Below are 25604 nucleotides of genomic sequence, written 5' to 3'. Positions count from 1 at the left end.
GAAAACTACACTCAAAACTCTTAAGTTTCTTCGAATTTTCCCAGACCTCAAAAGTCATGCCCTGATGTGGTTTAAGCATTGATGTGAACACAGAAAATCATTTTTTTTTTTCTATTACAAAAGTGTGAGAAAACTAGGGGAAACCAGAAAAAATGGGGGAAATCCGAAACCTGGAAAAACAAGACCAAGAAAACGGAATTTGGGAAAAAAACAGAAGTAGGCTAAACATAAAAACAGATTTTAAAAGGCCCTACCAAAGTTTTTTTGTTGCATTTTACAGTTTAGAGTGTGTGTCATCCTGCAGCACATTATTTTGGAAGAAGAGGTCAGGCTCAATATTGACTATGCACCCAAGAGGGAAAGAGGTTGGGCCATCCTAGAAATGTTTTAGTGATATATAATATATCAAATTTAGCAGACACTTTCATCCAAACCAATTTAGAGTCATACGTGAATGCATTTTTAAGTATGGGTGTTCCCGGGAATCGAACCTAATATCCTGGCATTGCAATGCTCTTCCAAGATGCATGACAGGGTTTTAAATGCTTTGTGAAGCCTGAATTTAATAGAATTTATAAGGCCTTTATTAAGTGGTGCATATGCCACACTTTATAAAGCACAAATATATGTCATATTTGACGTAGTGGGTTATGTCACATTTGACATTGGTGGTTATGTCACATAATTATGCCACATTTATGAACCCTTTATAAAGCATGACATACAGTTATAGATGATTTGTAACACATTTGTGTATTGTTTATGACAGCTTTATGAAGGCTTTATGAAGCCTTTTTAAGCTGCACATCATTTAATGCAGGACCAAAATAAACAAACAAACAGGCAAATATAGCCTACAAGCGGATTCAGCGCCACGGACAGCGATCGGTATTCTTTAGATTTGAGAGTTAGGTCCTACAGAGCAAAAACAATAAGCAGTAGTGTGGGTTTCAAGAAGACAACGGAGCGATGCTCAGCTATATAGAATTAATAAATACTGATAATTTATTAGAGGTAGTGGAAATGTGTTCATAATTTGTGCTCAAGGGGTAATCCTACAGATTCCCATCTTTCAATGAGAAACTGATCTTAATTAGATCAGTTAGTGGTGTAACTGTTGCCAAATAATGACATGAACATATATTGCTAAGAATGGGTGAGTAGTGTGACTCCCCTAGCGGGTCTCAAACCCAGGCCAACAGCACCAATGACGAACGTTCTGACCACTGTCCCAATAAGAGATATCCCTAGGTCATGTGCTTATTGGGCCATTATAGTTAGGCTCTGTCCAGAAGCAAATCCTAACCCCTTCTCCCTAGGCACTTGTGTAGATCAGAAACAACTGGATAGGTGTAAGCAATAGGGTGAATGCACTTTGAAGTAAATCTCAGCTCTGTAAGTACACTCATGAAAAACTATGTTATTGATCATAGTGATTCAGGAGTAACATTAAAATAGGGTTATATGCCCCACCAATATTAGAAAACTATACAAAAAGCCTTTAAAAAGCTGTAATAAATCAATCTAATCAATGATTAGGGAATAGTCAGATTAACTGATAACTGGCACAGACATTGTGGCATAGCAGGAAGATTGGAATGCTGTGAACCAAGAGGTTTTAAATTCAAAATTCAAATCCCAGTGGAGGACATGTTGAATAATAATTTCTGTATAAATGAACATGCACAATGTAATCATGTACCTATGTCAAAGTGTGTCAAATATGTAACTTGAAAACGCTGTATGTTAAAAGCATTGTCTGTGTGTGAGTTTCCCTAACCTTGCCAACAAACAAAGAGCGGGCGGCAGGTAGCTTAGTGGTTAAGAGCGTTGTGCCAGTAACCGAAAGGTTGCTGGTTCTAATCCCAGAGCCGACTAGATGAAAAATCTGCCGATGTGCCCTTGAGCAAGGCACTTAACCCTAATTGCTCCTGTAAGTCGCTCTGGATAAGAGCGTCTACTAAATGACAACAACAACAACAGCAAAGAGCTGTGAATGGATCAATTGTTCACCAATCAGAGCCTTGATGGGCTTGGAGAATGTTGCTTTGGGACCATCAAGAGACATCCTGATACAAAGGAATGTTCTTGCAACATTCCCATTAAATGTGTCTACAACATCTTATATTCTGAGAACATGGTAACCATGTTCTGTGTATGTTTGGTGGGACGTTGTTGGAATATTATCCTAACCCACAGAATACTGGATAGAAAACTGAAAAGTGTCTAAAACATTAATCTTACACTGAGTGTACAAAACATTATGAACACCTGCTCTTTCCATGACATAGACTGACCAGGTGAATCCAGGTGAAAGCTATGATCCCTTATTGTTGTCACTTGTTAAATCCACTTCAGTCAGTGTAGATGAAGGGAAGTAGACAGGTTCAAGAAGGATCTTTAAGCCTTGAGACAGTTGAGACATGGATTGTGTATGTGTGCCATTCAGAAGGTGAATGGGCAAGAGAAAAGATGTATATGCCTTTGATCGGGGTATGGTAGTAGGTGCCAGGCGCAACGGTTTATGTCAAGGACTTTAACACTGCTGGCTTTTTCAGTCTCAACAGTTTCCCATGTGTATCAAGAATGGTCCACCATCCAAAGGACATCCAGCCAACTTGACACAACTGTGGGAAGCATTGGAGTCAACATGGGCCAGCATCCCTGTGGAATGCTTTCGACACCTTGTAGAGTCCATGCCCCAAATAATTAATGTTTTGTACACTCAGTGTTTATTCGGAGAACATGGTAACCATGTTCTGTGTATGTTTGGTGGGACGTTGATGGAATATTCTCTTAACCATTAGAAAACTGGACACCGGAATGTTCTTAAAACATTCCCATGAAACGTGTCTAGAACATTAATATTGAATATTCTGAGAACATGGTTTGACATTATGGGAATGGTCTCTTGGAAACAGTACTTGCACGTCACTGGAACATTCCTATGAAAATGTTATGTAATTACCTAATGAGACTCTTAAGGGAACGTTCTCTAAAGTTGTGGGAACGTTTGTTGTTAGCTTGGTGACACATCTGAGTCACATGTACAGTGGCTTGCGAAAGTATACACCCCCCTTGGCATTTTTCCTATTTTGTTGCCTTACAACCTGGAATTAAAATGGATTTTGGGGGGGGGGTTGTATCATTTGATTTACACAACATGCCTACCACTTTGAAGATGGAAATTATTTTTTATTGTGAAACAAACAAGAAATAAGACAAAAAAACAGAAAACTGTTCACCCCCCCCCCCCAAAGTCAATACTTTGTAGAGCCACCATTTGCAGCAATTACAGCTGCAAGTCTCTTGGGGTATGCCTCTGTAAGCTTGGCACATCTAGCCACTGGGATTTTTGCCCATTCTTCAAAGCAAAACTGCTCCAGCTCCTTCAAGTTGGATGGGTTCCGCTGTTGTACAGCAATCTTTAAGTCATACCACAGATTCTCAATTGGATTGAGTTCTGGCCTTTGTCTAGGCCATTCCAAGACATTTAAATATTTCCCCTTAAACCACTCAAGTGTTGCTTTAGCAGTATGCTTAGGGTCATTGTCCTGCTGGAAGGTGAACCTCCGTCCCGGTCTCAAATCTCTGGAAGACTGAAACAGGTTTCCCTCAAGAATTTCCCTGTATTTAGCGCCATCCATCATTCCTTCAATTCTGACCAGTTTCATGATACTGCCACCACCATGCTTCACTGTGGGGATGGTGTTTTCGGGGTGATGAGAGGTGTTGGGTTTGCGCCAGACATAGCGTTTTCCTGGATGGCCAAAAAGCTCAATTTTAGTCTCATCTGACCAGAGTACCTTCTTCCATATGTTTGGGGAGTCACCCACATGCCTTCTGGCAAACACCAAACGTTTACGGCTTAAAGTGTTCATATGGACAGATACTCCAATCTCTGCTGTGGAGCTTTGCAGCTCCTTCAGGGTTATCTTTGGTATCTTTGCTGCCTCTTTGATTAATGCCCTCCTTGCCTGGTCCGTGAGTTTTGGTGGGGGGCCCTCTCTTGGCAGACTTGTTGTGGTACCATATTCTTTCCATTTTTTAATAATGGATTTAATGGTGCTCCGTGGGATGTTCAAAGTTTCTGATATTTTTTTATAACCCAACCCTGATCTGTACTCGCCACAACTTTGTCCCTGACCTGTTTGGAGAGCTCCTTGGTCTTCATGGTGTCGCTTGCTTGGTGGTGCCCCTTGCTTAGTTGTGTTGCAGACTCTGGGTCCTTTCAGAACAGGTGTATATATACTGAGATCATGTGACAGATCATGTGACACTTAGATTGCACACGGTGGACTTTATTTAACTAATTGTGTGACTTCTGAAGGTAATTGGTTGCACCATATCTTATTTAGGGGCTTCATAGCAAAGGGGGTGAATACATATGCACGCACCACTTTTCCGTTATTTATTTTGTATAATTTTTTGAAACAAGTTATTTTTTTCATTTCACTTCACCAATTTGGACTATTTTGTGTATGTCCATTACATGAAATCCAAATAAAAATCAATTTAAATTACAGGTTGTAATGCAACGAAATACGAAAAATTCCAAGGGGGATGAATACTTTTGCAAGGCACTGTATACGTTATTCGACATGTTACAAAACATCCAGTAGCGCTTAGATGATATTACATTCCTACGGTGCTGTGTATGTGATCTTCACCCATGACCATAATTGTGATTTCTCCCTGGTTCCCCTTCTGTCTAAACCCCAGACGGTAGTAGCACGCTTCACCGCCCCCAGCCGTTACCGCCGTCCACCATTCACCAGGGAGGGCTGTCGGTCGGGGACAGTAGCTCGGCCTACGGCCTGTCATCCAACCGCCACGGCTTCTCCAGCTGCTCCGACTCCTTCATGAGCCCCTCGGCGCCCAGCTACCACACGGACACCGTCATCAACAGCCTCTCCCCACAGGTAGGTGCTTGGGGTCAAAGGGCGGCATGTCGGGGTGTGTGTGTGTATATGTGTGTGGTGGTGTTATTCCTCTGCTCTGAAGATGTGTGTGGGTACAAGTCGCGTTGGCGTGTCTGTGAGTGGCATTCTGCCGTACTGAGAAACATATCTGTAACATTTGTATAAGAACGACACAGTTTTTCCCACTTCCCACTAAAATTACAATCTTGTGTGGTAAAGAAAATGAATATTCTTCTTACACCGCCACAAGGCAAGTGTAGATTGATATGCAGTTGACTTTCTCCTTGTCCCAATGTTTGTTAGGATCTCTAACAACTGTTATCATTGTTAATTGATTACATACAGTAAGTCCAAAACATACATTCTCGCAACTAGGAGAAGACTTGTGTGTTTATTGTACCTCTGTAACACAGTTTCTGCTTGTGATGGATGCCCAGTGTCTTGTCTCTGATTAAGAGGGTCTCCTGTGGCATCGACTATACAGTGAGGGAAACAAGTATTTGATCCCCTGCTGATTTTGTACGTTTGCCCACTGACAAAGAAATGATCAGTCTATAATTTTAATGGTAGGTTTATTTGAACAGTGAGAGACAGAATAACAACAACAAAATCCAGAAAAACGCATGTAAACATTTTTATGAATTGATTAGCATTTTAATGAGGGAAATAAGTATTTGACCCCTCTGCAAAACATAACTTAGTACTTGGTGGCAAAACCCTTGTTGGCAATCACAGAGGTCAGACGTTTCTTGTAGTTGGCCACCAGGTTTGCACACATCTCAGGAGGGATTTTGTCCCACTCCTCTTTGCAGATCTTCTCCAAGTCATTAGGTTTTCGAGGCTGACATTTGGCAACTCGAACCTTCAGCTCCCTCCACAGATTTGCTATGGGATTAAGGTCTGGAGACTAGCTAGGCCACTCCAGGACCTTAACTTCTTGAGCCACTCCTTTGTTGCCTTGGCCGTGTGTTTTGGGTCATTGTCATGCTGGAATACCCATCCACGACTGTCACGAGAATTTCTATCTCTAATTAATCAAACTTAATGCTCTGAATAATTCCCAGAGGGTGTAAATTCTCTGGTTTAATCATGAATTAAACAAAGGTCCGCAACCAGCAAGAATTATCTGTATTTTTTATCATGGAGAGCTCTGGCGCCAAAAAAACATACAAACAGCTTTTATATCCCTTGACACACAAAGGCACTTTGCTCCGCCCACCTTTAAACCGTTTCTTAGTCCCCTTCACCCTGGAATGCTTTCTCAACAGTTTCTAACTTCCCCCTTCTGTTAGTGGGTTGACACTACATTATAACTCTAACACCTCACACATTTATACTGTATTTGGGGTGAAATCCTTTAGTCATTATTCTTAAAATACAAATTAATCTATCAATCCACCCCTTTGACTAAATGTTTTCACATTCAGGATAAATGTATTTACAAGCATGATTAATCTCAGAGATTACGTCAGAACTAATAAACATTTCATCCAATGGCGGTCTTTCAGGTTCAAAATCCTCGTCATCCACCAAGCCTGGAGGATCGTTTTTCACATTCCCCTGGTCAGAGTCCGGAGTCGGTCCATCTCTCATCATTGTTGAGATACTGCATTTCACCAACGCCTTACTCACCAATCCTCGGACACAGGGAACAAGACAACAACCACATAATACAAGAATACCCATACAAACACTGACCGCCCCTAAGATGGTGGCTGCTATGGTTTTTCATTTACCAAACATTTCATCAAACCACCCTATCCACGATGTACTAACTTCTGAGTTCTCAGTTCATTCTTCACTTAGTGCAGTTAATTCTGCAAGAGCTCTGGTGACTGTCCCATCCAGTGTGGTGTTGTTAGGGATAAATGTGCAACAATGGCTTATCATTCTATAGACACCGGCCCTTTGTGCCTGATCTAGAGCCAACCTCTTTTACTAATTCATCTTTTACTAGTCCCGCCAATAAATCGTTGTTGGTCGTAATAGATATAATTAATCCACTTCACAATTTTGTTTATTGTCACCCACCAAAAGAACGTGGTAGTAAACCCTTCCCCTAATTCTTTCATAGCTTGTTATCCATCCGATACCCCCCTTGGTATCCCAATCGCATCCATCTAAATAGGGCTATTCTCCTTCTTGTTAAAACTCCTCCTACGTCTGTTTAACCCTTTCCTTGGTTCCTGGTGACTAGTTCTAACTAGCTGAATCAGTAGAACCAGGGCGCACGTATCCAGCCACCCTTTTGGTATTCTCTGCCTTATACTGCCTTTACTGGCACACGCCCACCACACATCGGTTACAGGGGCTGTAAGGTTCAGAATTCTCTCCTGTGCTTCTGAACTCAAGTCAATCACATTACTACTATCTCCAATTGATAATTGGTGATGTCTTTGTTTCTCTTTACCCCCCATCTGGATGTTCAGTCCCGCCCAGTCTCATATTCCCATCCCCAAATGTGTTTAAACACTTGAGTCTAGGAACAATCCGCCGTGGGGGCCGAACACGAATATAATGGGATTTTATAATCCCAAATTGCTTATTGACATGTACCCCACCCATTGGCTACGTCCCTAACCCTTATTTTGAAGTCTACCCTTCTCTGACTCCCATTTTGTAGGCCACTCGTCCTTGACGGTCAGTATGTCGGGTCGCTTCTCTTCTCTTTTACTTCTTAACAATGGTAAGGGCATAGCGTAATTGGTGGTGGATCTTGACATATCAAGACCATTGCCGAGACTATGATGCAGCTCAAGTTACCCCTATTCCCAAAAACCGCCAACCCTCTCCTGTCCTCAGTCTTTCTGCTTGGTACTACCCCATACTCACACCCTGAGAACACACTACAGTGATGATAGGTCGGGGTAGGAGATCTTCGTTAACAGAGGTGATCCCCAGACCCTATTGGTCCAGTTCTTCTCTCTAACTCTGCGTGTGTTCAGTGGTGCTTGTATGTGTTCTTACCTTTTTGCAGTGGGTAACGTGGACCCAGGTTGCTCTTTCTGCTATTCTAATGGCAAAGGCAGTGACCAATATAACCTGATAGGGCCCTTCCCAACAGGCCTGCTTTCAGTCTTTCTTCTTTAGGGACTGGATGCTCACCAGTCACCTGGTTAGATAGAGTGGGTCACCTTCTTCTTTAGTTCACCTGTGGGGCACAAAACCTCTGACATACCGCTCACATCAGTATTCTCTTTCTAGACTGTATCTAAAAAAATGTTTTTTTTAAAAATTATTTTGTCCTCTCCTTCGTATATTATTTAATCCTACCACTAGCCTCTTCCCCCCTCTTGACACATGGTTCTGCTCATGTGCCAATATTACCACCTACCTAAACAATCACTTAGGTAATATTGGTAATTTATCATCCAATTGCCATCCCTTATTTATTTTTGAGACTGTCCCTTGCTTCTTTATTGCTCCTCCCACTTCCTTTGTCTTTTATGGTGGCTAAATTCGACTTTCATTCAGTTCAGAATCAATAGTAATCCAATCAATCAATCTCTTATCTTGTAAAAACACTCATGTTTAGTTCAAACTCTGTTCTACCCCGGCTCTCCCGGGCTTGACCTGAAGACTGATGGTTGGACATGACAGGTCCATACTTAAATCTTTCAAGCCTAACACAAACACCCCTTCATGCTGTAATCAATCAAGAAGATAGCAAAGGAGAGACAGGTTTTAGCCTGAACTCTGCTCAACTCTGGTGCCGCTCCCTTCACAATGTTTGAAGAGAGACAAAAGACAGCCATGGATTGAAGTAAGAGCAAGCACTTCGACCCTAGGTCACCTAAGTTTTCTGCCTAGCAACAAATAAAAAAAAACTCTATGTTCGTGATTAACCCAGTTATATCTAATAGCCCACTAAAAAAAACTCCCTCATCACCATCGTTAAATCACGACCAATGTCATATATCCCTCTTTACTCTCTACCATTTGGGTAAAATCCCTGTTATATGTAGGAAAAGCTAAGACTGTTTGGGAAGTGAGCAACTTTTTTGTCTTCATAAATTGTTCTTCCTCCTCAGAGATCCAAATGATTTTACCATGGGCTGCCATTGCCTTCCCATAGATAAGATCACTTAATTTACCAGTATGCAGTACATAATGGAGTACCCAAGCTTTACAGCAGTCTATCATTCCCAAAAAGCTCATCATTCTTCATCTATTTCTGGACAGCTAGTCCCTATCTTAAATTATCCTATCCAGCTTCTTATTATTACTATCTTCCTGATCTTATTACTAAATCAATGATCTAGGCAATAGCTGTTTCGCATTAGATTGTGCCTTCCTCTGATTACTGCAGCTCATTGCATTAATTTAGTTTCAAATACCAACTTGTTGTTTATTAAAACATAATAAAAATGAAATGTAAATGACATTTGATAATATCTCAACTTACTTCTATCCCGTAAAAGTAATCCAAGATTAGTACAATTGACTAGCAACAGGTATCTTTCATTCAGGGAAAGCTCTCTCCCTCTTCTGTTATTTTAATGTTTCAAATCCTATTATTACCAAATTATAATCTTCTTCACACTTTTCACAGCACTATAAATTAGCCTTAATTTGATAAGAGTGTGCTCCTAATCTCAGCTCGTTTCCTGTATAAAAGACACTTGGGAGCCAGAAATCTTTCTGATTGAGAGGGGGTCAAATACCTATTTCCCTCACTAAAATGCAAATCAATTTATAACATTTTTGACATGCGTTTTTCTGAATTCTTTTGTTGTTATTCTGTCTCTCACTGTTCAAATAAACCTACCATTAACATTATAGACTGATCATTTCTTTGTCAGTGGGCAAACGTACAAAATCAGCAGGGGATCAAATACTTGTTTCCCTCACTGTAAGTGCTATACTTGTACAGAAGATACCAATATCCTCTTGCTACAGGGGGATTTTGGATGATAATGTTTGACAATTATTTTAATCCCACATCCCTTATCCTCAAATCAAGTGAGAACGATTGTTCGACACATGGATTCTAAATTAATTAGAGTTTGAATTTAAAACCTACAACCATGTTAGACAAATCCTTTGCTCAACTCAGTAGGCACTACAGGGAAACAACTAATACGAAGATATGCTAGAAAATAAAATACATAATCACACTAAACTAATGAGGCTTTTCACAGAATTGTCGATTGTGTGTACCGACATCACTTTCGGAATTACAGGATGTCTCTGTCAAAGCAGTCTTTCCTAATGCATTGTAACTCATACAAATATGGCTTAGCTACCCAAGACAAACTTCCATAGACAGACTATTTAATAGGGAATGACGTAGGGATTCAGTATTTTTCACTCAGAAAATAAAGATTAATTTTTCATTAAATGGTAAGGCTTTATTCCATGAGACGGGTATGGCATTTTATTCATCATAAAACGTCTTCGTCAGATTCTAAGTGATAACTTAATACACCTGATAGAGATGAGGATCTATGGGAGATCCATTAGGTTGTTACATTAGAGTCTTGTCCAGAGATTCTCTTCTCAGTAGTCTTTTATGGGAGGACAGTGGACTCGATAAGGGAATGTTACACCCCTGTAATTTTAAATGTTTTAGTCATTTAGCAGACGCTCTCATCCAGAGCGACTTACAGTTTGTAGGGCATACATTTTTCATAATCAATAATCAATTGGTGTCAGGACTTTAATGTTTCCTTTCCCCTCTAGCATCCGCAATGCAATTGCTGTGTGTGTGTGAGTGCGTGTGCTTGTGCCATGCAAACAGGGATTCTTCACATTATCATCTCATGGTGTCTTGAACAATAACCATTGGAAATTGTACTTTCTGGTCGAGTTTGATTCTTACGAGAAAAACTATGGATATTGATGCAAATCACTGGTTAGGAGGAACTTATACGCAATTACTCAACAAAACTGGGCAGTCCAACCCACCAGGAGCAACAAGATCTGACTAACAAGCAGAAAAGAAGATTGAAATGGTGTTTAAAGAGTCGAAAATGAAATTCGTCAATTACCCCGGCGTTCACACATATTTTATTGTGAGTCCCCCCCCTCCTCCTCATCCAAACCCCCCTTTAAATATTTATAAAAGCAGATTGAGAAAACTGGTATTACTTCCTCTCTTTAAGGATTTGAGTGACAAAAAATAGATTTTCCCTTGTATTGGAGAGTTGGGGGATAACAGGCGTGTTCCTCAACTTTTTCTGATTGTTAATTGTAGTGGTGGGGCTTTGGGAGGCTAATGCTTAGCCCTGCAAACCTGCATAAATATCAGAAACATTGGTTGGCTTTTTCTTATTATTATTAACGTGACTGCCGTTCTCCCTTGCTTGTAAAATAACAAGTCTTCCCTGTTTTACATTAGGATTACGACGCTATAGCTCCCAAGCCTACTGAATGGGCAAGAAGAGATTTTTCTATTAAGAGGGGCATTTACTTCGATTTTGCATATGTGTGATTTTATGTATTAGAAATGGAATCTGAAAGTGATTTTTAATTAAATATTATTCTAGTAGGAAATAACGAAACCTGAGTATATTGTAAATGCAATGCTGATAACATTACTGTACGAATTTAGGACTTACTGCATTTGCATTTGAAGTGACAGAAATTTATTTAATTCAAATCACTGCATGTGAAAAAGACATGAAATCTTTAACAATGCGAATTGTGTCAACAGCTGATAAATTAATCATTTAAACAGGAGGTACAGTGATTCACAACCCATCCGTTCTAATACTAAATGTTCTGTAGCCCTACATGCTAGAGTAAAGGTTTGTTGTGTGTGTGTTTGTTCGTGTGTGCTCTCTCTCTCTCTCTCTCTCTCTCTCTCTCTCTCTCTCTCTCTCTCTCTCTCTCTCTCTCTCTCTCTCTCTCTCTCTCTCTCTCTCTCTCTCTCTCTCTCTCTCTCTCTCTCTCTCTCTCTCTCTCTCTCTCATCCCTTCACCCTGGCCCACATGAAGAAATGTGGCATCCCATCAACCTCTCATTGTGGAATAAATTAATGTCCTCTGACAGCAGGACTAGCCCAGTTCAGCCCTCCAAACCACTATGCATTGCTCTGCGCACGCAACCCCTAGCCGTGCCCCTACAGACACAAATACCATTCTCTCTTCCCCTCCTCCCACGTCTCCCCCCTTTCTGCAGGGAAGCCTCATGGCATCTGCTGAAGACATTGCCCCCCTTCTCTTTTTGTCTCTCTTTTTTATTTCTCTCCCTCTCCCTAAAATGTTCTGCTTGTCCCCTCTCGCTCTTTCTCTATGTGGTGTCTTTCTCTGTAACCTTAGTGTAGGCTTCTATTTCCCCAACCTACTGTATGCCTTTAATACAGCATTCTAAATGCGCACAGCCCAGAGAATATTTCCTTTACAACAGGCAGGAACATATAGAGCTTGCCCCAGCACGATTTGCCCATACAGTGCCAAAGCACGGAAATATACAGTGGGGTCCGAAATTATTGACACCCTTGATAAAGATGAGCAGAAATTACAGTATTTCAAAATTCAAAAGGCACTAGCACATCTGAGCTATCTTTGTTGCAGGTGCATGGTAACAATTGAATAGCATAAGAGAACAAAGAAGAAACCCACACACTGCTCTTGCTAATATCACTGCTCTTTATTACAGTTTTTCTCGATTGCTAAGACACATTTCTTGAAAGCTGCTCTCCTTTTCTCTTAACCGTGAACACAAAACCCAATTTTCAAGCTACATTCACAAAACCTCAGACTCTTCTTGCAAAACCAAACTTTCACCTCAAAACAGTTCAATCTGTGCTCAAAACTGAACTATGTTGTCAAATCGTGCCTCGAGTCAATCAAAATAAAAAACACTACTGAACAGTCACTAAACACTACGTAGAAAAATAGAAAACACAATGCTCAGGACATGAAGCTGGAGAAATAAATGTTTATTGTTCACTGTAGGCTAAATGCATGTTGCAAAAAAAAAAAAACTGTGCATTTAGCACTTGTACAAAAAGACAAAACAGAAATCTTGTGCATTTACATGTAGCACTTGTAAAAACAAACAGAAATCTTATGTGTTTGCCACTTGTGTACAGTAAGCCCATGTAAAAATAAAGTACAAAAATATACAAATAAGTGCATTACTCAGCCACAGTATCATGTCTCCGTACTGGGTCAGGCCACAGGACTTCATCCACATCACAGGCCACATTTTGTCTGGCCAGGCAACGGGGGAAAAAACCCCTGGCATGCCGTATCCAGGCTTGGCATGCCTCCACACCTATGTCACCACAGGCAAGTCCCATGGCTTGCAGGAGATTTACCCTGGTGTAAGGTTGGCGTTCATATACCTTCCACCGCCATGAGGAGAATAATTCCTCAATGGGGTTTCGGAAAGGGGAGTACGGTGGAAGGCAAAGATTGATAAAACCTTGGTTCATATTGTACCACTCTCTAACCTGGAGGGCTCTGTGAAAACTCACATTGTCCCAAACAACAACATAGATGGGATGCTCATCCTGCTGCCCTAACAAAGCATCTCGCATGTGATTGAGGAAAACGAGGAGCTGGTGAGTGTTGTAGGGCCCCAGGTTGGCATGATGGTGGACAACCCCATGATTGCTGATGGCAGCACATAATGTGACATTGCCACCACGCTGCCCAGGAACACCAACAATGGCCCGATGGCCAATCACATTACGGCCTCTCCTTCTCCTTTTGGTGAGATTAAACCCAGCTTCATCCATGTAGATGTATTGATGGGGTCTTTCCATTGCATCCAGTTGAAAAACCCTCTGTAGAAATAGATATAGTTTTGTAAGTGATACGGAAAAAGTGATTTAGGCCACTACAGTAAATCACTACTTAGAGTAATCAACATTGAATGTGTCTGGATATATGCCAACCTGTACATACTGGAATCTTTGCTCTTTGACTCTGTCTGAGTTGCGATCAAAGGGCACTCTGTATAGCTGTTTCATGCGCAGTCTGTTGCGCTTGAGGACACGATCAACAGTAGAGAGGCTGACACTGTTGATACCCTCAAAATTTAAATGGTCCTCAATGATCTTCTGCTGAATTTCGCTCAGTTTAATGGCATTGTTCTCACGGACCATATCAACAATTAGGGTCTCTTGGTGTGGGGAGAACATACCTGTCCTCCCACCCCCATGTGGCAGTCTTTCAATTCTACAAAAAGAGAACATGGAGTTACAAAAATATACATGGAATACTAGGCCTACAAACAGTTAGACCAACCCTCCATTACAATACTACAGTACATTGGTACAGTGATGTACTGAAACATATATTTACTTACAGTATACTGTGTTACAGTATATAGTATGTCATACAGTAATTGCTGTCAACATTTACATACTGTACTATAATGTCAAAAAAGGTAATTACCTGTTCTCTTCTCTAAATCTTCGGATTATGGTGGACACAGTGAATCTACTGATGTTTGGTTGTACCCTTTGTCCAGCCTCCCTCATGCTCATACCATGGACAAGAACATGGTCAATCACAGTAGCTCTGATTTCATCAGATATTACTGTTCTTTGTCTTCGCTGACCACCTTGACCACCTCGACCTCCTCTCACACGAACTCTTCCTCTCAGATTTCTATCCATTGTAGGGCCTCACAAACCAGTGCTCTCTGAACTGGCTTACTGTATATGTTCCCTCACATCATTAGCCACAAGTGTGATCAATTTTGAGTTGTTGTGTTCAAGTGGTGACACCTGTGCTCTAATTGTGTTTGACTTTTGTCACCTGTGCTCACCATTATGCAGCACGGGTGCATCACAATGAAAATGTGTTGGCAAGTTATGTCTAAACAGGTGAAAAGTGCTTATGGTTTTGCCAAAAGAGTGATTGATTCAATCAGTGGGTTCAGGCAACTGAGCATTTGGTTCAGACAATAGGGTTTAGTGTTTTAGCAATTGAGAAAAACTGTAAGCTAATAAAGAGCAGTGATACTAGCAAGAGCATTCTGCGGGTTTCTTATTTTTCAAAAAAAATTACTGTATAAAATAAATAATTAAAATGCTGAGCTATATTGTATGCAAAAAAAATTGGGAAATGATATTATTTTATACTAATACAATTACTTAGAGAAAGAGATTTTGTTTAACAAGTAATATATTTTTTTCTCAAAACGGTATGGGTCAAAATTATTGACACCCCTGATTTCAATACCTTTCAATTCCTCACCCTTTATTTATTTATTTATTTTTCTTTCACCTTTATTTAAATTTATTTTTATTTCACCTTTATTTAACCAGGTAAGCCAGTTGAGAACAAGTTCTCATTTACAACTGTGACCTGGCTAAGATAAAGCAAAGCAGTGCGATTAAAAACAACAACAACACAGAGTTACATATAGAATAAACAAAACGTACAGTCAATAACACAATAGAAAATCTATATACAGTGTGTGCAAATGTAGTAAGTTATGGAGGTAAGGCAATAAATAGGCCATAGTGCAAAATAATTACAATTTAGTATTAACACTGGAGTAATAGATGTGCAGAAGATGATGTGCAAATAGAGATACTGGGGTGCAAATGAGCAAAATAAATAACAATGTAAATAACAATATGGGGATGAGGTAGATGGGTGGGCTAATTACAGATGGGCTGTGTACAGGTGCAGTGATCGGTAAGCTGCTCTGACAACTGATGCTTAAAGTTAGTGAGGGAGATAAGTGTCTCCAGCTTCAGAGATTTTTGCAGTTCGTTCCAGTCATTTGCAGCAGAGAACTGGAAGGAATGGCGGCCAAAGGAGGTGTTGGCTTTGGGGATGACCAGTGAGATATACCTGCTGGAACGCATACTACGGGTGGGTGTTGCTATCGTGACCAATGATCTAAGATAAGGCAGGGATTTGCCTAGAAGTGATTTATAGATGACCTGGAGCCAGTGGGTTTGGTGACGAATATGTAGTGAAGGCCAGCCAACGAGAGCGTACAGGTCACAATGGTGGGTAGTATATGGGGCTTTGGTGACAAAACGGATGGCACTGTGATAGACTACATCCAATTTGCTGAGTAGAGTGTTGGAGGCTATTTTGTAAATGACATCGCCGAAGTCAAGGATCGGTGGGATAGTCAGTTTTACGAGGGCATGTTTAGCAGCATGAGTGAAGGAGGCTTTGTTTCGAAATAGGGAGCCGATTCTAGATTTAACTTTGGATTGGAGATGCTTAATGTTAGTCTGGAAGGAGAGTTTACGGTCTAACCAGACACCTAGGTATTTGTAGTTGTCCACATATTCTAAGTCAGACCCGCCGAGAGTAGTGATTCTAGTCGGGCGGGCGGGTGCAAGCAGCGTTCGATTGAAGAGCATGCATTTAGTTTTACTAGAGTTTAAGAGCAGTTGGAGGCCACGGAAGGAGTGTTATATGGCATTGAAGCTCGTTTGGAGGTTTGTTAACACAGTGTCCAATGAAGGGCCAGATGTATACAAAATGGTGTTGTCTGCGTAGAGGTGGATCTGAGAGTCACCAGCAGCAAGAGCGACATCATTGATATACACAGAGAATAGAGTTGGCCCGAGAATTGAACCCTGTGACACCACCATAGAGACTGCCAGAGGTCCAGACAACAGGCCCTCCGATTTGACACATTGAACTCTATCTGAGAAGTAGTTGGTGAACCAGGCGAGGCAGTCATTTGAGAAACCAAGGCTATTTAGTCTGCCAATAAGAATGTGGTGATTGACAGAGTCAAAAGCCTTGGCCAGGTCGATGAAGACGGCTGCACAGTACTGTCTTTTATCGATCGCGGTTATTATATCATTTAGGACCTTGAGCGTGGCTGAGGTGCACCCATGACCAGCTCGGAAACCAGATTGCATAGCGGAGAAGGTACGGTGGGATTCAAAATGGTCGGTGATCTGTTTGTTAACTTGACTTTCAAATACTTTCGAAAGGCAGGGCAGGATGGATATAGGTCTGTAACAGTTTGGATCTAGAGTGTCACCCCCTTTGAAGAGGGGGATGACCGCGGCTGCTTTCCAATCTCTGGGGATCTCAGACGACACGAAAGAGAGGTTGAACAGGCTAGTAATAGGGGTTGTGACAATTTCGGCGGCTAATTTTAGAAAGAAAGGGTCCAGATTGTCTAGCCCAGCTGATTTGTAGGGGTCTAGATTTGGCAGCTCTTTTAGGACATCAGTTATCTGAATTTGTGTGAAGGAGAAGCGGGGGGGGCATGGGCAAGTGCAGAGCTGATGGCCGGGGTAGGGGTAGCCAGGTGGAAAGCATGGCCAGCCGTAGCAAAATGCTCATTCTCGATTATCGTAGATTTATTGGTGGTGACAGTGTTTCCTAGCCTCAGTGCAGTGGGTAGCTGGGAGGAGGTGCTCTTATTCTATTTATTGGTGGTGACAGTGTCCCAAAACGTTTTGGAGTTAGTGCTACAGGATGCACATTTCTGTTTGAAAAAGCTAGCCTTTGCTTTCCTAACTGCTTGTGTATATTGGTTCCTGACTTCCCTGAAAAGTTGCATATCGCGGGGGCTGTTCGATGCTAATGCAGTACGCCACAGAATGTTTTTGTGCTGGTCAAGGGCAGTCAAGTCTGGGGTATATATATCTGTTCTTAGTTCTGGATTTGTTGAATGGGGCATGCTTATTTAAGATGGAGCGGAAAGCACTTTTGAAGAACATCCAGGTCGCCTCTACTGATGGAATGAGGTCAATATCCATCCAGGATACCCGGGCCAGGTCAATTAGAAAGGCCTGCTCGCTGAAGTGTTTTAGGGAGCGTTTGACAGTGATGAGGGGTGGTCGTTTGACCGCAGACCCGTTATGGACGCAGGCAATAAGGCAGTGATCGCTGAGATCCTGGTTGAAGACAACGGAGGTGTATTTAGAGGGTAAGTTAGTCAGGATGATATCTATGAGGGTGCCCATGTTTACGGATTTAGGGTTGTACCTGGTAGGTTCCTTGATGATTTGTGTGAGATTGAGGGCAGCTAGTATAGATTGTAGGACGGCCAGGGTGTTAAGCATATCCCAGTTTAGGTCACCAAGCAGTATGAACTCTGAGGATAGATGGGGGGCAAGCAATTCACATATGGTGTCCAGGGCACAGCTCGGGGGCTGAGGTCTGTAGCAAGCGGCAACAGTGAGAGACTTATTTCTGGAAAGGTGGATTTTTAGAAGTAGAAGCTCAAACTGTTTGGGCACAGACCTAGATAGTATGATATTGCTCTGCAGGCTATCTCTACAGTAGATTGCAACTCCGCCCCCTTTGGCAGTTCTATCTAGATGGAAAATGTTGTAGTTCGGAATGGACATTTCTGAATTATTGGTGGCCTTCCTGAGGCCAAGATTCAGACACTGCTAGAAAATCAGGGTTGGCAGAGTGTGCTAACGCAGTGAATAACTCAAACTTGGTGAGGAGACTTCTGATGCAAGAAACCAAGGCTTTTACGGTTACAGAAGTCAACAAATGATAGCGCCTGGGGGGTAGGAGTGATACTGGGGGCTATAGGGCCTGGGTTAACCTCTACATCACCAGAGGAACAGAGGAGGAAAAGAATAAGGATACGGCTAAAGGCTTTTAGAACAGGATGGGGTACCGTGTAAAGGAACAGTCCAGCAGGCATTAGCTGTGTAGCTGAGTGATCATAAGGTCCATTGAACAGCGCTAAGTAAGTCCGGGAGCAGATCGTAGGCTGCTAAAGCACAGGCGAGCAGGAGGCATGGCTATTGATTGCGCGTGCTAGCGGGCCAGGGCTAGCAGATGGATCTTCGTGGTCGTCGCAACGGGAAGCCTGTTGAAACCACATCAGACGATTACGTCGGCAGACCAGTCGTGATGGATCGATGGGGCTCCGTGTCAACACTAGGAGGTCCCGGCCGGTCGACAGAGAGGTAGATAGCCGGGAAATGGGCCTGGCTCGAGGTTAGCTCAAGTCTAACTGGGGCTAGCTTCGGACAGTGGTGATTAGCCAACATCAACAACAGCCACTCGGTTGCAGCTAGCTAGTTGCGATGATCCGGTGTTAAGGTCCAGTGATTCCGGCAGAAAATCCGAAATGCTCTGGCTCGATAGCGCGAAGTGCAGACTGTGCAGACTGGATGATATTTGTCCAGGCTAGAGCTGTCTGGTAGGTAGTGCAGGCCACGGATAATGGTGAAGACCACTAACGGTGGCTAATAGCAAGTAGTTAGTTAGCTTGCTAGTTTCAGCCAGAGGTTCTGGATAAAAATAAATAATAGAATCCGTTCCACCTTGGGTGAGGCGGGTTGCAGAAAAGTATATTTAGTCAACGGATGGAAAGTGAGATTGAGAAATATATACGAAAATATATACGAAAAAGACAAAAAACAACAAAAAACTGGCTATTTACATGAGGACACTATAGAAAACATGAACGCACTGCTACGCCATCTTGGCGTGTGAGGATAACGGCACTGAGCCTTTTTCTAAATTGTTTTATGCTAAGCTACACCACTGTTTCGCTAGCACAGACTGGAATATGTTCTGGGATACATCCGATAGCATTGAGGAGTTTACCACATCAGTCACCTGCTTCATTAATAAGTGACCGTAAAATATGATGGTGGACCGTACATACACAGTAACCGTACGTACATATCCCAACCAGAAGCCATGTATTACAGGCAACATCCGAGCTAAAGGCTAGAGCTGGCACTTTCAAGGAACGGGACACTAATCCGGATGCTTATAAGAAATCCTGCTACGACCTCCGACGAGATATCAGGTCGCAGTTGTAAATGAGAACTTGTTCTCAACTGGCCTACCTGGTTAAATAAAGGTTAAATAAAAGTAAAATAAAAAAACAGGCAACGCTTCAATACAGGACTAAGATCGAATCCTACTAAACCGGCTCTGACGCTTGTCGGATGTGGCAGGGCTTGCAAACTATCACGGATTACAAAGGGAAACCAAGCCACGAGCTGGCCAGTGACATGAGCCTATCAGACGAGCTAAATGCCTTCTATGCTCACTTCCATGAGTCTTTACCGCAGTAAAGTTCCATGCGACCGTTGAGTCACGGTAATCTCCTCTTATGCACTCTGGACATGAGTTGGTAGTACCCAACTCGCTAATCACCGTCAGGTCGCTAATGGCCTTGTACTCAGCGCTCTATTGTCCCTCTAACCACTCTGACATCAATGCAAATGCAATACAAATCACATCAAACACTTATCATCAAAACAGTATCATGCTTTTAAAACTCACGTCACTGTGATCGATCAATTTGAAGAAAGAAGTTCAACAACAGGTTGAAACTGAGTGGAAAACATGGTCGTTGTGGATGTTGTTTCAAAGCAAAATGGACAGCACTTTCTAAGGTGTTGATTAATTAAAAACACCCATACACCTATTAGAGTTTATGCATACGCATAGGCTATATATGAGACCAACGCCCCCCCCCCCCCCAATTTTTTTGTAAAATAATGATTGTGCCATTATACAATACATAGCATAATAGCCTACCGTGTATTATGCATGGCAAAAAATAAAAAAAAAGATGTCTATGGTACATAATTGGTCTAGCCTATACTCCAAAATCAAACAAATTCTAATAATTGCCTTTGAGTGTGGACTGTATTATTAAGCATACTGGAGGGACTGGTTACCTTATGCTACGCTTCAACTTTCTATTCATTAGTCTGGGAGAGAACGTATAGGCCTAGGCAATGCTGATGGTTCATTGATTGTGCAGGGCGACCTACAGAGTTAGCCTATATTTATAGTGAATTTGTATTTGATTTTTGAATAGCCTAGTAATATACAGTTGAAGTCGGAAGTTTACATACACTTAGGTTGGAGTCATTAAAACTCGTTTTTCAACCACTCCACACATTTCTTGTTAACAAACCACAGTTTTGGCAAGTCGGTTAGGACGTCTACTTTGTGCATGACACAATTAATTTTTACAACAATTGTTTACAGACAGATTATTTCACTTAATCACAATTCCACTGGGTCAGAAGTTTACATTCACTAAGTTGACTGTGCCTTTAAACAGCTTGGAAAATTCCAGAAAATGATGTCATGGCGTTAGAAGCTTCCGATAGGCTAATTGACATCATTTGAGTCAATTGGAGTTGTACCTGTGGGTGTATTTCAAGGCCTACCTTCAAACTCAGTGCCTCTTTGCTTGATATCATGGGAAAATCAAAAGAAGAAAATGGTAGACCTCCACAGGTCTGGTTCATCCTTGGGAGCAATTTCCAAATGCCTGAAGGTACCACGTTCATCTGTACAAACAATAGTACGCAAGTATAAACACCATGGGACCATGCAGCCGTCATACAACTCAGGAACGAGACGTGTTCTGTCTCCTAGACATTACATTTACATTTACGTCATTTAGCAGACGCTCTTATCCAGAGCGACTTACAAATAGGTGCATTCACCCTATAGCCAGTGGGATAACCACTTTACAATATCTTTTTTTTATTTTTTTTATTTTTATCTTTTTTTTTAGGGGGGTAGAAGGATTACTTTATCCTATCCCAGGTATTCCTTAAAGAGGTGGGGTTTCAAATGTCTCCGGAAGGTGGTGAGTGACTCCGCTGTCCTGGCGTTGTGAGGGAGCTTGTTCCACCATTGGAGTGCCAGAGCAGTGAACAGTTTTGACTGGGCTGAGCGGGAACTATGCTTCCGCAGAGGCAGGGGAGCCAGCAGGCCAGAGGTGGATGAACGCAATGCCCTCGTTTGGATGTAGGGACTGATCAGAGCCAGAAGGTACAGAGGTGCCGATCCCCTCACAGCTCCATAGGCAAGCACCATGGTCTTGTAACAGATGCGAGCTTCAACTGGAAGCCAGTGGAGTGTGCGGAGGAGCGGGGTGACGTGAGAGAACTTGGGAAGGTTGAACACCAGACGGGCTGCGGCATTCTGGATGAGTTGTAGGGGTTTAATGGCACAGGCAGGGAGCCCAGCCAACAGCGAGTTGCAGTAATCCAGACGGGAGATGACAAGTGCCTGGATTAGGACCTGTGCCGCTTCCTGTGTAAGGCAGGGTCGTACTCTCCGAATGTTGTAGAGCATGAACCTGCAGGATCGGGTCACCGCCTTGATGTTAGCGGAGAACGACAGGGTGTTGTCCAGGGTCACGCCAAGGCTCTTCGCACTCTGGGAGGAGGACACAAAGGAGTTGTCAACCGTGATGGCGAGATCATGGAACGGGCAGTCCTTCCCCGGGAGGAAGAGCAGCTCCGTCTTGCCAAGGTTCAGCTTGAGGTGGTGATCCGTCATCCATACTGATATGTCTGCCAGACATGCAGAGATGCGATTCGCCACCTGGTTATCAGAAGGGGGAAAGAAGAAGATTAGTTGTGTATCATCAGCGTAGCAATGATAGGAGAGGCCATGTGAGGATATGACAGAGCCAAGTGACTTGGTGTATAGGGAGAATAGGAGAGGGCCTAGAACTGAGCCCTGGGGGACACCAGTGGTGAGAGCACGTGGTGCGGAGATGAGACAGCTTCTCGCCACGCCACTTGGTAGGAGCGACCGGTCAGGTAGGACGCGATCCAGGAGTGAGCCGCGCCGGAGATGCCCAGCTCGGAGAGGGTGGAGAGGAGGATCTGATGGTTCACAGTATCAAAGGCAGCAGACAGGTCTAGAAGGACAAGAGCAGAGGAGAGAGAGTTAGCTTTAGCAGTGCGGAGAGCCTCCGTGACACAGAGAAGAGCAGTCTCAGTTGAATGACCAGTCCTGAAACCTGACTGGTTTGGATCAAGAACGTCATTCTGAGAGAGATAGCAAGAGAGTTGGCAAAAGACGGCACGCTCAATAGTTTTGGAAAGAAAAGAAAGAAGGGATACTGGTCTGTAGTTGTTGACATCAGTGGGATCGAGTGTTGGTTTTTTGAGAAGGGGTGCAACTCTCGCTCTCTTGAAGACGGAAGGGACATAGCCAGCGGTCAAGGATGAGTTGATCAGCGAGGTGAGGTAGGGGAGAAGGTCACCGGAGATGGTCTGGAGAAGAGAGGAGGGGATGGGGTCAAGCGGGCAGGTTGTTGGGCGGCCTGCAGTCACAAGTCGCAAGATTTTATCTGGAGAGAGAGGGGAGAAAGAAGTCAAAGCATAGGGTAGGGCAGTGTGAGCAGGACCAGCAGTGTCATTAGACTTAACAAACGAGGATCGGATGTCGTCAACCTTCTTTTCAAAGTGGTTGACAAAGTCATCCACAGAGAGAGGGGGGGATTCAGCAGGGAGGAGAATGTGGCAAAGAGCTTCCTAGGGTTAGAGGCAGATGCTTGGAATTTAGAGTGGTAGAAAGTGGCCTTAGCAGCAGAAACAGAAAAAGAAAATGTAGAGAGGAGGGAGTGAAAAGATGCCAGGTCGGCAGGGAGTTTAGTTTTCTTCCATTTCCGCTCCGCTGCCCGGAGCTCTGTTCTGTGAGCTCGCAATGAGTCATCAAGCCACGGAGCTGGAGGGGAGGACCGAGCCGGCCGGGAGGATAGGGGACACAGAGAGTCAAAGGATGCAGAAAGGGAGGAGAGGAGGGTTGAGGAGGCAGAATCAGGAGATTGGAGGGAGAAGGATTGAGCAGAGGGAAGAGATGATAGGATGGAAGAGGAGAGAGTAGTGGGAGAGAGAGAGCGAAGGTTGCGGCGGCGCATTACCATCTGTGTAGGGGCAGAGTGAGTAGTGATGGAGGAGAGCGAGAGAGAGAAAAGGATACAAAGTAGTGGTCGGAGACATGGAGGGGGAGTTGCAGTGAGATTAGTAGAAGAGCAGCATCTAGTAAAGATGAGGTCAAGCGTATTGCCTGCCTTGTGAGTAGGGGGGACGGTGAGAGGGTGAGGTCAAAAGAGGAGAGGAGTGGAAAGGAGGAGGCAGAGAGAAATGAGTCAAATGTAGACGTAGGGAGGTTGAAATCCCCCAAAACTGTGAGGGGTGAGCCATCCTCAGGAAAGGAACTTATCAAGGCGTCAAGCTCATTGATGAACTCTCCAAGGGAACCTGGAGGGCGATAGATGACAAGGATATTAAGCTTAAATGGGCTAGTGACTGTGACAGCATGGAATTCAAGTGAGGAGATAGACAGATGGGTTAGGGGAAAAATTGAGAATGTCCACTTGGGAGAGATGAGGATTCCTGTGCCACCACCCCTCTGACCAGATGCTCTCGGGGTATGCGAGAACACATGGTCAGACGAGGAGAGAGCAGTAGGAGTAGCAGTGTTTTCAGTGGTAATCCATGTTTCCGTCAGCGCCAGGAAGTCGAGGGACTGGAGGGTAGCATAGGCTGGGATGAAGTCAGCCTTGTTGGCAGCAGAACGGCAGTTCCAGAGGCTGCCTGAGACCTGGAACTCCAGGTGTGGGGTGCGTGCAGGGACCACCAGGTTAGAGAGGCAGCAGCCACGCGGTGTGAGGCGTTTGTGTAGCCTGTGCGGAGAGGAGAGAACAGGGATAGGCAGAGGCATAGTTGACAGGCTGTAGCAAATGGCTACAATAATGCAGAGGAGATCGGAATGAAATGAACTAAACATCTGGGAAAGGAGAGAGTAAAAACCAAAACTCCCAAATATAACTCTCCCAACTTCACCTCAGAAACTATAATTGTTTCACTGAACCACCCGAATAAAACTTTCCCAACTTCCACTTTAGAAATTAGAATTGTTGTGAACTACAGCGGTTCAATGTTTCAAGGAATAGACTCAACTTACTTTATTCAGCTAGCTAACTATGACGCTATAGCTAACTAGCATGCTAGCATCCAATAACACACAGTTTAGCACCAATACTTGGTTACAACAAACTACCAATAGTGTGTTAACACACTAAACAGATAATTTGTGTCCGTGTCTAGTTCCTTTCATAACGCAGCAATAATTAAACGTTGGCTAGCTAGCACAAATATATTGTATTTAGCTGCTACAGTACGTACTTTGGAGCGAAAAGTGCAAATCAATCACAGAACAACAACAAAGGACCTTGTGAAGATGCTGGAGGAAACAGGTACAAAAGTATCTATATCCACAGTAAAACGAGTCCTATATCGACATAACCTGAAAGGCCGCTCAGCAAGGAAGAAGCCACTGCTCCAAAACAGCCATAAAAAAGCCAGGCTATGGTTTGCAACTGCACATGGAGACAAAGATCATTGTTTTTGGAGGAATGTCCTCTGGTCTGATGAAACAAAAATAGAACTGTTTGGCCATAATGACCATAGTTATGTTTGGAGGAAAAAGGGGGTTATTGCAAGCCGAAGAACACCATCCCAACCGTGAAGCACAGGGGTGGCAGCTTCATGCTGTGGGGGTGCTTTGCTGCAGGAGGGACTGGTGCATTTCACAAAATAGATGGCATCATGAGGAAGGAAAATTATGTGGATATATTGAAGCAACATCTCAAGACATCAGTCAGGAAGTTAAAGCTTGGTCGCAAATGGGTCTTCCAAATGGACAATGACCCCAAGCATGCTTCCAAAGTTGTGGCAAAATGGCTTAAGGACAACAAAGTCAAGGTATTGGAGTGGCCATCACAAAGCCCTGACTTCAATCCTATAGAAAATGTGTGTGCAGAACTGAAAACGCATGTGCGAGCAAGGAGGCCTACAAACCTGACTCAGTTACACCAGCTCTGTCAGGAGGAATGGGCCAAAATTCACCAAACTTATTGTAGGAAGCTTGTGGAAGGCTACCCGAAACGTTTGACCCAAGTTCACAATTTAAAGGCAATGCTACCAAAGACTAATTGAGTGTATGTAAACTTCTGACCCACTGGGAATGTGATGAA

The 25604-nt window shown here is 43.0% G+C and overlaps 1 protein-coding gene across 2 annotated transcripts in view; it reads left to right on the top strand.

The window, feature by feature from the left end:
- Positions 1-25604, top strand: part of LOC121546007 (paired box protein Pax-7-like) — a 197516-nt gene that overhangs the window by 107616 nt on the left and 64296 nt on the right. For both annotated transcript variants that reach the window (XM_041856969.1, XM_041856968.1), the window contains exon 7: positions 4723-4922. In XM_041856969.1, the coding sequence (XP_041712903.1) occupies positions 4723-4922 (200 nt within the window). The remainder of the gene's footprint in view (positions 1-4722; positions 4923-25604) is intronic.

Source organism: Coregonus clupeaformis, chromosome 30 (genome assembly GCF_020615455.1).
Source record: "Coregonus clupeaformis isolate EN_2021a chromosome 30, ASM2061545v1, whole genome shotgun sequence".
NCBI lineage: Eukaryota > Metazoa > Chordata > Actinopteri > Salmoniformes > Salmonidae > Coregonus > Coregonus clupeaformis.
The sequence above is the reverse complement of the archived record's forward strand: the minus strand, read 5'-3'. Positions and strand labels throughout refer to the sequence as shown.